The following is an 11,926-nucleotide window of genomic DNA, read 5'->3' on the forward strand; positions in this document are numbered from 1 at the left end:
TCAACATCTGAAATCCTCCTCCTTCTGCTTTGATATTATACCAACAGGCTTTTTCAAAAATGTTTTTCATTGCATGGCCTCAGATCTCCTTCATATAGTAAACAAGTCTCTTCACTCGCTTGTCCGCCTTGCCTTGTGTTGAAAGGCACTATATACATAAGAGATTGTAGATTGTATTGAGAATACAAATACTTGTTTTGCACTTCTCCAGATGCCGTGTTTCTGAAACCCCTCCTATAGAACTGTTAAACCTGCCGCAGGGCAAACAGGTTGTTTGCTACTCATACAGCAGCGAATACAATTGGGAATGTGTTGTTATGTTCATTCTGTTCAAACGACTGTAGACTGACTGCTTACCACACCCAGTGGTAAGGGTCTGAAAAGCTGAGTCTGTCTATAAGTCGAACCCCTCACTGCCTAAATGGAACCAGCCCCTCTGTGACACCCTTTGGGAAATAGATAAATGACACGTGGTGCATTTTATCTTGGTGAAATAAAACAGAATACAAATATTATGTGATAACTGAAGAACACATGAAAGCAATGTACAGCACTTAAATTCAAATGAAACTTCCTTTAGATAGTTAAAACAGCAACACACCAGCCACTGAGCCATGTATGAGTCTTTACATTTACAATTGCCTTATCATTTAATATATAGTTAATGGAATTAAGTGGGCAACTGGTAACTGTAAAACAAAACTGTTTATTTATTTAGGACATAAGGAATCCACAATTATTTTCTGAAATCATATTATTTAACCGTGTGTTATCTCTATTGTATTCATTTATCACTCACTACAACTCTTTTTCAATTAAGGTTCAGGCTTTTCATGTTCAAAATTCGCCTATGTATTGTTTAAGTTTGTAACTGGATGTGAGCATGCCCTCAGTATGTGTTTGCGAGACCTATCTAGACGCAAATTATGCCTACATGCAGTAGTATGGGAATATGCATGTATAAAAGGACAAAGTGTACTGTCTACGTTTAAGAGCTATGATTACTGCCCAGGTAGGTTTTAAATGTCATGTCAGTCTCTCTACATTATCTGACAGGACCTATGGAATTCAGTTTCGTTTGTTGCCAGACATAAATGAGACATGGTAACCTGAGCTATAGAGCTGGAGGGGTATACACCTGAGACAGCCCTGTTCCTCTGCACAGCCAGAGAGTACTCGTGTTAACTTAAAAACTCTCTCACAAAATATATTTAGCTACTACAAATAATACAGGGAAGCTAAAATATCATTGTTGTCCTACACTCAAATTTAATTTGACTGATCACATAGCAGATAACTTTGCGCACAAACAGAGTGCCCTTTGTTATCGGCAGTCAGCCAACCTGCCTGCAGTCATTGTGGGCTGTCTTCTGTGCACTCTTTTTCAAACTGACTTTGTCTCTTTTGGAGTACTCCCACAAAGCAAGCAGTGTGGACCAAGATGAGGACCTGTTCTCTGCTTCTGTTGGTAGGCATACTTTCTGAATTCTATTTTACCTTATAAAAGGCATCATAATGTTTAAGAAGCAATCATGTTGTGTTATTTCTCTTACGAAATGAATGTTTTACGAGAGTTGTAGTTGCTTGTGATTAATTTTAACATGGGAATAACAGCAGGTGTATATTACGCACAATAAAAAAGTCTGCCGGTAGTTAAAGATGGATGAAGTCAGAGAGCAAAACCGGTTTAATGCATCCATTATGGAAACACATGTTGTCGACATGGTAACATGACCTCCTTCATTGGCTAAGCAAAAGCACACATTTTAAACAGATCACGTACTTCCCCTGCAGTCATATCTGTTGCTGTTATTCTACAGGATAAATATAATAGGAAAAATGTTCTTTTTAAAACGCATATCTTAGTTCACTGGGACATTACTGATGTCTTACAGAAGCTCATTAATATTTTGCTCCCAGTGCCAAAATAAACTAACCATGTCAATGTAGGTGTACAGGTGTCAAACCTTGCCTAGCGGTAACATTGGTTTCCATTGACACTCACCAAGGTTTTTGTTGAAACAAAGCTATTGTAGTAAAACACTGGCTTGCAGATTCACATCATAGTGAAAAGGTTCAAGCAGTGTTAAGACGATTTAACTCGTTTAACTTTAATTGATTATATGATTCTGAACATCTGCAATTATTTTCAACAGTTTTATTCACTGTATATCTTGGAATAAATCCTCTATTTACAATGTATCTTATATTTTAGGTTGCATTTATAGCCCTGACCGAGTCTTTCCATGGAAGACACCACAGGCGTGACAAGCGGGTAACTGAGTCATGTTTGAAAATGCAAACCCCTGCCAAAATATTTTTGCTTTTAATCAAACATTTTAATTATTGTATTTCATTCAATTGATCTTTATTATGTTTTTGACAGGAGCTTTTGGTGCGTGCCAAGAGAAGGTGGGTTTTGTCTACAATTGAAATACAAGAGGAAGATTCCGGGCCATTCCCGAAGGAAATTTCGCAGGTGAGGATATCATTTTGTAAATTAAATGACCCATCACCGAGGCAGTTCAATATGTTGGCTGGGCTTTACATTAAAACAAAAACAGCTAAAGAGTTCTTGTATTCACTCTAGATGTTTAATGACCAGACGCATACAGACGAGTTCTTCTACGAAATCACTGGAAATGGGTGTGACGGAGAAGCCGATGGGAGTGTTCAAAATCAATGAAATTAACGGAAGTGTCTATGCCCTTAAACCTATCGACAGAGAAACAGATGAATCCTTTCATGTGAGCTCATAATGGATAACCAATCCCTCTCACGATATATACATTCTGTGTATATGTGTAACCCTTCTAAATCATTTTAACTTGTGTGCCTTTACCCACAGATCAAATTTAATATATTGAGTAAAGCGGATCACAAAACAATAGACAAGCAACTAGCTTTTGATGTAGAAATAAAGGACATCAATGACAACGCCCCGATTTTCCTCCAGTCTAAAATGGATGTAGGAGGTGAAGGAAAACCTAGAAGAGGGTGAGTATGCAGTATGCATGGCTCAGAGAGTATGCATATTTTCTACTAATACACAACAAAGAATGGAAAAGTTGTCATGAAGTCTAGAGGGTTAATCAGCGACCACATCATTTCAAACCTAAGCTCCACTTTCTATCATGTTTTTTTATAATAAAAATGTGTTCCTTTTCTCCCAATCCTACTTTTCTAACACATTCAATCTGCGTTGCTTTCTTTCTTTGTCTTCATGAAGGAAGACCGTTAGCGAATTTGAAAGCCGTGGACAAAGATCAGAGCAATACAATTAACTCAACATTCACCTTCAGCTTGGAACAGGAACCAAAAGAGCCCAAGATTGAGTTGAAGCAGGTGAAGGATGTGGCCCATCTCACATTTAAAGGATGTTTCGATTACGATGTGAGATTTTACCTACATCACCTGGCAGCTGCATTTAATATACTGTTCATAATGATTTATTAACACATATAAAACATTTTCAATCTTCTTACTTCATACTTTTATATATGTTTCAGAAAGTAAAGAAGTATGACGTTATTGTTCAAGCCAAAGACCATGGAGACCCATCCCTATCATCCACGGCTTTCATTACTCTCAACATTATTGACACCAACACTCATGCACCGACCTTCAGGCAGAAGAAGGCACAACCTTTTTTTTTGTATACTTTAGTTACTTTTTTAAAGTGATTTATGGTAAGATGTTAAACATGAAACTGTTCTTTTATTCCAGTACCAAGGTGAGGTATCCGAAATGATCACCAAGAACGACATTTTGAGAATTGCAGTAGACGATAAAGACACTCCTAATACTGCTGGCTGGCGTGCCAAATACATCTTCATGAAAGGGAATGAAGACGGAAACTACCAAATTGATACTGATCCCGTAACCAATGAGGGCATTTTAAGTGTTATTAAGGTAACTGTGCTTTTCTCAGGCTAATAACAATTGTAATTATTTTCCAATGTGCCAAGTTCAATACATTATTTTTACAGCTACAGCTGTCACAGTACTGATCTAAACTTGTGTGTTTCTTCCAGGGCAAGGATTTCGAGAAGACAGAAATAACTTATCTCCTGGTTGAAGTAGAGAATGATGAACCCTTAACTCTTTGTAAAGACAATAAACTTGTCGGCGCAAGCGAACATCCACCTCGAGATATAGTCAACATCACTATGAAAGTGATTGATGTCAATGACGCACCTGTCTATGAGAAAAACATATTTCACTTGTACCTGAAGGAAGAGGAACCGCCAGGAAAGGAGATTTTCACTCCAAAGATTACAGATGTCGACTCTGTCTTATCCAAAGTCAGGTTGGTGTTTAAATACAGTAATTTGTGTTTGATGTGTTCATTGCAACATATATAAATATATATACAGAGTTTAAAACAAATCTTAAAACTACTAACAATTATTTCGGATAACGGTGGTTGTCAAAGGAATGAGGGGACATTTTTTATTGTTAACAACTGACTTTATTTGTTCTTAGTACTTGTATATGTTTTGTATGTACCTTTGCTGTGTTAGGAAAAGCAAAAAACAAGAGGTGGACAATAAAGTTAATTTAATCTAATGTCATCTAATTAAATCCAAACTAATCTTATATATTTTGCAGTTTTTACTGCGAGTTAAGTGGCCAGCAGATGTCCATAACCTGATATACATATATCTGCATTGCAATAACCTTACTGCGATACATTAGTCAAGCCCTTCATTTAAATGAAATTTCCCATATCATATTAGAAATGACCTGTTGAATTACAAGGCATACTGTATACAAAAATACTTACTTCAAGTTATGCAGGAGTGTTTTGATTGCAGCACAGCAAAACCATGCATTTGACTTCCAGCAGCTGCAATTCAGTGTTTTGATTCTCCTCATGTTATTAGGCATGTGCTGTTAGAAGATCAAGGGAAATGGATGACCATTGATGCGAAAACAGGAACAATCACAACAGCTAAAATCATGGACAGAGAGTCAGAATTTGTTGATGAAAACAGCGTTTACAAAATCGTCCTTGGTGCCATAGATGATGGTATGAAGGAGGCCTACTTTTTATTCTAAGCAAACACATAATGTTGCCAACTTGTTAACTAATGCCTGGATCATTAAAGGGTTTTGTTTTTTTGCTGTGGTTACACAGATGAGCCTCCAGCCACAGGTTCTTGCACAGTCCTGATCCACCTCAAGGATATCAATGACAACAAACCTATGCTGGCCAACAATAGTGCCATTTTGTGTGGAAACAAGGCTAACAAGGTCATGGTGACAGCAATGGACGACGATGTCCCTCCTTTCAGTGGGCCCTTTACTTTCTCCCTTGTGGATGATGACAAAACTGTGACGGAGCGATGGAAACTAGACCCTTCCTTTGGTTAGTACATATCTGTAAATCCTTCTTACTAGAAAAACTATATAATGTTGGAAATTGAACAGCCACAACTCAGCTCTCTTTAAACCCTTCACCAGGTGCGCAAGCTGGGCTTATTAGCCAGACACCACTCCCATATGATAACTACTCAGTGCCACTGTTGATTCGAGACCAACAAAACGAGATTACAAGTGCAACTATGGTAGTGATGGTGTGTGACTGCGGAGAGGGCGTTGTTTGCAAACCCAAAGATCCAGTCACATCCAACCTTGGGAAAGCAGGCATTGGGCTACTCTTTCTAGGACTCTTATTATTTTTGTGTGAGTATGGCAAACAATTTCAACATAAGTACAACCATACATTTCAGGCCCAATAAACAATAGCTCATAATGAGATCATTTAGGTAATTTAACTAAAAGTGGGTTGTTAATCCTCAGGATTTATTATTCAAGCACAATGTTGCGTTATTTTACCGTGTGTCTACAGTGCTGCTCTTCCTTTTGGCGTGTCAGTGTAAAAAGAAGGATATGGTCATGGTGCAGGATGAGGGCAACCAGACCCTCATCAAGTACAACCAGGAAGGCGGGGGCTCTGCTTGCCAGGTGAGTGTGTGTGCAAATTAGAGGGAGTAAGAGACTGAGGCCCCGGCTCCACGAGGACAAATACGGCAAAACGCATTGGAGTAACGCAAATGCAACCGCAAAAAACCTTCCGTCCCCACGCAATATACACCGGATTGTGTCAAGCTCCACGAGACGGCTCCGTTTACATCCAAACGCTGGAAAAGCTGCAGTACATATGCCGAACCTGTACGTGGCGCTGTAACTTCCTCCACAAAAGCAGCAACTTCCTCCACAAAAGCAGCGAAGAAGAATGGTTGTCATGGCTGCACTTCTGTGTATTCTCCGCGGTGGGGGCCGACAGAACCGGGCAGAGTTTTTCGCCGGTCAGCGTGTGTTAAAGTTTAAATCTTCCGGACAAAATTATAAAAGTGCCGGTCAAAGGTCTTCATTGTTATTTATTGAGCTTTAAAACAAATGAATAACGACGATATAATGATATATAATCGTCAAATACACGGAGCCTGTCTCTTTTTCCTCTCTTCTCACAGCGTCAGTGTCTGTCTCATGCAGCAGCTGATCCTGTAATGAGTGACCCGACAGTAAAAATGAACATATTTATAACTAGTTTAGGTAGTTTGAGAGGTAATTAAAATAGCTAAGGGTGATGATCTGACTTGAAGTGTGTGTTTTGCTCCCGCTGCATCACAGCGGCAGGAGCTGCGTGTCTCCGTCCTGTCAGATTAGACTTCACTCGCGTTTATGTCCATATCGAGATAAAGATAAATAATCTGAATTCAAGGAGGAGCTCCTGTAGATGTTGCACAAAGAACTGTAGCATGGTCAGTAGCGACTGGAGCACGATAGCAACCCTGTGGGGGAGAGGCGGGGCTATGAAAACGAATGACCGTATAGGCGACCCCACGGCCCCGTTGGACCCCCCAGAGCGCTCCGTTCCCAGATCTATCCACCTTTGGACCCGTTGTCGTTTGCGGGGTCTGTTTCTACGTTTCCCTTACGGCGTCGTCGAGCTTAGAGGGCTATACGCATGAGAAATATGCGGATTCAACCCGTTTTCGTCCCCGTGGAGCCGGGGCCTGAGAGCACGTAACCCCCCCCCTCTAATATTGTTTTTACTCTCTCTTCCCTGCCAGGCTGAGCCCACTCTGCTCCTGACACCTACACGCATGGTGAACAATGCCCCTAAAATGAACACTATTAAGGTAATCCTCCCCTCCCATCGTAGTCTCATTTTACTTTTTCAATATTGATTTGAAAGTGTGCGTGCAACTTGTAGAAAAATGACTTCAGAAACTGTGTGTTTTAGAAAATGCAGCTCATAATGTCGATGTATTGACAGTGGATGACTGCTTTAGTTCAGTTGTTTTCCTTTTCTTTGTCTACTTAATTTATGTGTGACTGATTGAAGGGTGTGTTATATAAGAATGTGGTGGGAGTAAAAGTCGTAGACACATTTATAGAATAAATGACAGGGTTTGCACAGCTTGTGTAACAAGTTGTTCAAATGGTTGACCTATGGCAATACAAAGAAGACATCTTGGATTGCCTAAAATACTTGCAAGAAGAAACTACTTGATCTTTTTACTGATCACATTTACTGCATAGCACTATTGTAGCCTTTGAAAGTGGGATGAAAGTTGGTGCAGATAAATAAGGTTCAGATGAATAAGATTGCTTTTTTTAATTCATGGACCTACACGTTTTCTAATAGTTGGTCTTGTGGTTATTTTTCCCTTTTCAATCACTTGTTTTGCGAAGCGTTGTTAAATGTCAAAGATATAATGCAATTTGTACTCCCCCATACTTGTAAGGTTGCTTTATTAATTTGCTTTGCTCAACCAGACTTCTGAGATATCTAATGAAGTGGTCAAGGACACAGAATTCAACAACAGTCGAATGGTAGACATGGTGAGTAAGGGGCCTTTAAATATTGTCATTTGTGTATTTGTAAACCTAAAAGATGAAGGATTACACCGGTCATTTTTACAGTTGTGTAGACAAATGATGATTGCAAACAATTAATGTATTATAGTGTTCAGCCCTGAGTGCAGATGATTACTACAAATCTGTAATTGGCATAAGGCAGAGCCAGTAGCTGTCCTGTATTTCTATCTTCCACCCTGAATAACCTCACCGTGTAACCCCTACAGATCAACGTCACCTCACTGGGCTCGCAGCAACCAAGAAACACTTTCGCGAGCAGCGGGCTGGCCAGGGTAAGTGACTGCAGCTGTGATATCAATAGCAGCCTTTTTTGAATGTGTTATCTCTTTGCATCTCGTTTCTCTGATAAATAGGTGTGTTTTATGAGGATGCACACTACAGTACTTTCTGAAACCCACAAGGGGGAGTCACTATCTTTGTTATAATGCTACATGACCAATGCCTATTTTTTTTACAGCCTGACACATAGGAAGTTTAAGCAAGAGGATTTCTATTTTTTGGTCTCATTTATTTCCATGTTAGTCATTTTTGTTTCTATCCTTTGAAGAAAAACCTTTTTTTTTGTTCTATGAACTGTATCTATTTGTAAAGGTTAAATACTGTACAATATATTTGTGTCTTATAATTGTATATCTATATGTGTATTTAGATGTTATGTTATTTTCTTGCTCATTAGAATTAGCAGCACTGTTAGAACAGCAGTTTGATATACAGTAGTTTAATATAACATATCCACACACTTTGCAGTTAAACTTGTGTTACACTGACATGGGTTTCTACTAATCACCCACCCTTATTGATTCAAATGGGATGAATACTTATACTGGTTGAACATAATAAAATGTTTATCCTACTCTCTATACTGTAAGTGCTGTCTATTTAGTTTTTTTTAATCAAATATAGGCATTGTGAGATCGAATGAAGTATTAAGACTTAATCTGTTTATTTCCTTACTTCAGCACAATACATGGAATGTAAACAGGACTAACACCCGCCAGGTAAATATACTCTTCATTCAAATGAAATGTTCAATAAGTAAGTCAGTCATAAAGTTATTTGACTGCAATATACACTTGCATGCATGTATAGTATGTTAACTAGACAGTGGGAAGCCCACTTATGCACATCATATTCAGCCCATCAGAGCTCACGACACTCCTCTCTCTGAACAGGGAAGCTCATCAATGTACCAGCGCTCCGTCAGCCTGCGCTCAAACCAACACATTGCAGATCACATCGACAGGGTAAGAAAGTGTGTCTTAAAGCCACACATTGAGGTGTCCCCGGACATTAACCCAAAATGTTTCCCAATGGTCAATTCCCTGTTTGCTTGAATGAGAGGGAGTAATTATTAATGCTTTTAAACATACCATGCATAAAAACAAAATCCCTAAAAGGAGATTTGTAACTGCTTTCAGCAATGAAATAAGTAGTATCGTGAATATGAAATAGGGCCATGCATATACATTTATACTTCCGGATGTCTGTATGTACCTACGTTGTACCTACTTTGGACTTGAAAACAGACATTGACAGTATATTTATATATAATAATCATTACTATTCATATCTCGATATATATATATATATACAACAACAAAAAAGTTTCTACTAATTCTGTTGTTGTTATTTTATTATATAATGTTACTTACATTCTTTATTTTTAATTCGTATTTAAACTTGTGTGAACTCCTGTGTTATCCTGGTTTTCCATTTTATCCCTGATGCTGCTTTTTCAATTTCCCAATTGTAATCAATCAAGGTTTATCTTATCTTATCTTTATCTTATATATGCTTTTTTAAAGTATCTGTTATTGACAAAAAATAGTGCATTAATCCTTTGATGACTTCTCAATCCCACAGAGACTGTACACGATTTATGCAAACCAGTTGGACCAGGTGGGGTACCCGCCCCACGAGTATGCCTATGAGGGACTGGGCAGCAAAAGCCCATCACTGGATGAGCTGTCACTAAGCAACCAAGGAGATGATATGATTTTCCTGGATGATTTGGGGCCAAAGTTCAAGACCTTGGCAGGCATCTGTCGACCCACAATACAAGAAAAGAACAAGCTTTAAAAAAGGCAGCGCTGGACTGATTTTTTTATATCGTTATGTTTCTCTTCATTTCAAGTTTGAGATTGTGCGATGTTTTGAGAAGGGAAGCACCACAATGGTTGGATTTGGTATGTGTGCATTGTGGACTTAATAATCAGATACATTTAGAGCCATATGTTATATATTGGCACCGATCCGAGAAACAGGGATTATGTAGGCGAGGCTGTCTTTTTTTGTGTTCATGCATTGCAATAACTTTCATGCTCTGGTGATTCTTTAAGTTTATGTTTTTACAGTGACTGGGAGTGTTTGCTTGTTTTTTTAACTTTGTAACTTTAGGAGAGTTGGGTTCCAGAAAATCAATTTTAGTTCTTGAGGTTATGTCAGGGAAGTATACTTTTTTATGCTTTAAAATTGCTTATAAATCTGTGGAAACTTGAATATGTCATAGTATATAGGATGTTTGATTTCTGTCATCCACTCAATAGACCATGTATACTTCACAGGTTTCATTTTGAAGAACTATAATTACCTGTGTTGATTCATCTTTTATACTTGCCCACTTCATGTAGAGGGGGTCAGCTAGTGGGTGTTGGCATCAGAAATGTAATGCAGCTTGTCTGAAGGTATTTGAGTTGAGTCCTGTTGACGGTTTCACGTAATCAAATGTGTCGCTGCCAAAAACATTGTCATGTCTTGTTGGATTTCATGCGATGCAAGTTACAATGGGTTCCCTTCAGTCTGTCAGAAGAAGAAGAGGCAGAACTTGTTGTATTAATGTTTGCACTAATTTGGCACGGAAGATGCCGTTAGGTGTGGCAGTTTTACTCTCACTGCCATGCCTTCAAGCACCTGTGGATTTGTACTACAAAACAAAGTGACAAAAAAGTATTCAAAGTTCTTGTAGCCTGTTTTAGCGTAGGGGAGAAGGGGGTAAGTTGAGCCAGTGGGTAAGTTGAACCACCCCCTGTAACCAGGCAACGCCTTATAGTTGTAATCACGTGACCAGAAATTATGCAAGCTTCTCCCATTTATCATTGCCTGTGAAAGAGAGATGCTCATTGTGGTCTGGTAAGCATTTTTACAAAAAAACGTTTTTTGCTTGTCAAAGTACATTTTCTAGATGTCAGCTATATCGGCTGTCATGTCAAAAAAAATGTATCCAGGTTTAAACAAATATATTGTATATGTTGATGTGTTGGCAGCGTATTAAACCATGTGAGTCATTAAGCTAAAGATGACTCTGAATTGTAATGCTAGACTATTTTTTCTAAAATGGTGGCTATGGGGTAAAGTGAACCGTGGGCCTTGGGGTAAGTTGAGCCAGTTTTTCAATGGAGAAATTAATGAAAGTAGGCCAAGTTGATAATAAGAGCTCATTGTAGGCTACATTTAAAGTTGAATTTACCCTGTGTTTGATTGGTAAGATGTATGAAATTGTATCACCATTTGTATGATTACTTTTCCTTTTATTAACATGTTAAAAAAAATCAATCAATTCAATCGAAATTTATATTAAAAATATTTGAAAAACTAAACTTGTATTTGGTTTGTTATTTATTGTTTAAAGTTACCTTTAAGATTTTTTGTAGGTATGCCCAGGTTTGAACAGGTATGCCCAAGTTTGAACAGTGGTTCAATTTACCCCCTGACCTGGATCAACTTACCCCTTACCAGGGGCAAGTTGAGCCACAAGACTTTTTTTTTTGTAGAAGTAATATTTTCACTGCCCTTTATCAAATATTAATTCTTATCATTGCCATTGATAGGAGACATCCTGAATTATAGGTGTGTGCTTTCATTTTTACTATGTGTCATTTCTCCTTGCTTAGAGGACAGCATAACTAAAAAATGGCTCAACTTACCCCACTCTCCCCTACAGGTGTAAATATAATAAAGTAATTTAAACGTGACTTTTTTTTCCTCCCTACGACGTAGCGAGACCAGGGACAGTTGTAACACGGGACAGTTGTAA

The 11,926-nt window shown here is 38.4% G+C and overlaps 1 protein-coding gene across 1 annotated transcript; it reads left to right on the forward strand.

Annotated features, from left to right (window-relative positions):
- Positions 1 to 1,388: 1,388 nt before the first annotated feature.
- On the forward strand, positions 1,389 to 11,489 carry cdh26.1 (cadherin 26, tandem duplicate 1). The gene is given in 20 exon segments (XM_034126352.1): positions 1,389 to 1,468; positions 2,216 to 2,275; positions 2,387 to 2,479; positions 2,591 to 2,644; positions 2,646 to 2,747; positions 2,849 to 2,986; positions 3,223 to 3,393; positions 3,510 to 3,638; positions 3,727 to 3,912; positions 4,035 to 4,309; positions 4,887 to 5,032; positions 5,141 to 5,371; positions 5,467 to 5,688; positions 5,855 to 5,970; positions 7,083 to 7,151; positions 7,792 to 7,857; positions 8,100 to 8,165; positions 8,853 to 8,891; positions 9,066 to 9,137; positions 9,757 to 11,489. Coding segments are annotated over 20 exon segments (2,478 nt in total). The 5' UTR covers positions 1,389 to 1,441; the 3' UTR covers positions 9,973 to 11,489.
- Positions 11,490 to 11,926: the final 437 nt, after the last annotated feature.

The sequence above is a fragment of the Trematomus bernacchii genome, unplaced genomic scaffold (assembly GCF_902827165.1).
Source record: "Trematomus bernacchii unplaced genomic scaffold, fTreBer1.1, whole genome shotgun sequence".
Classification (NCBI taxonomy): Eukaryota; Metazoa; Chordata; class Actinopteri; order Perciformes; family Nototheniidae; genus Trematomus; species Trematomus bernacchii.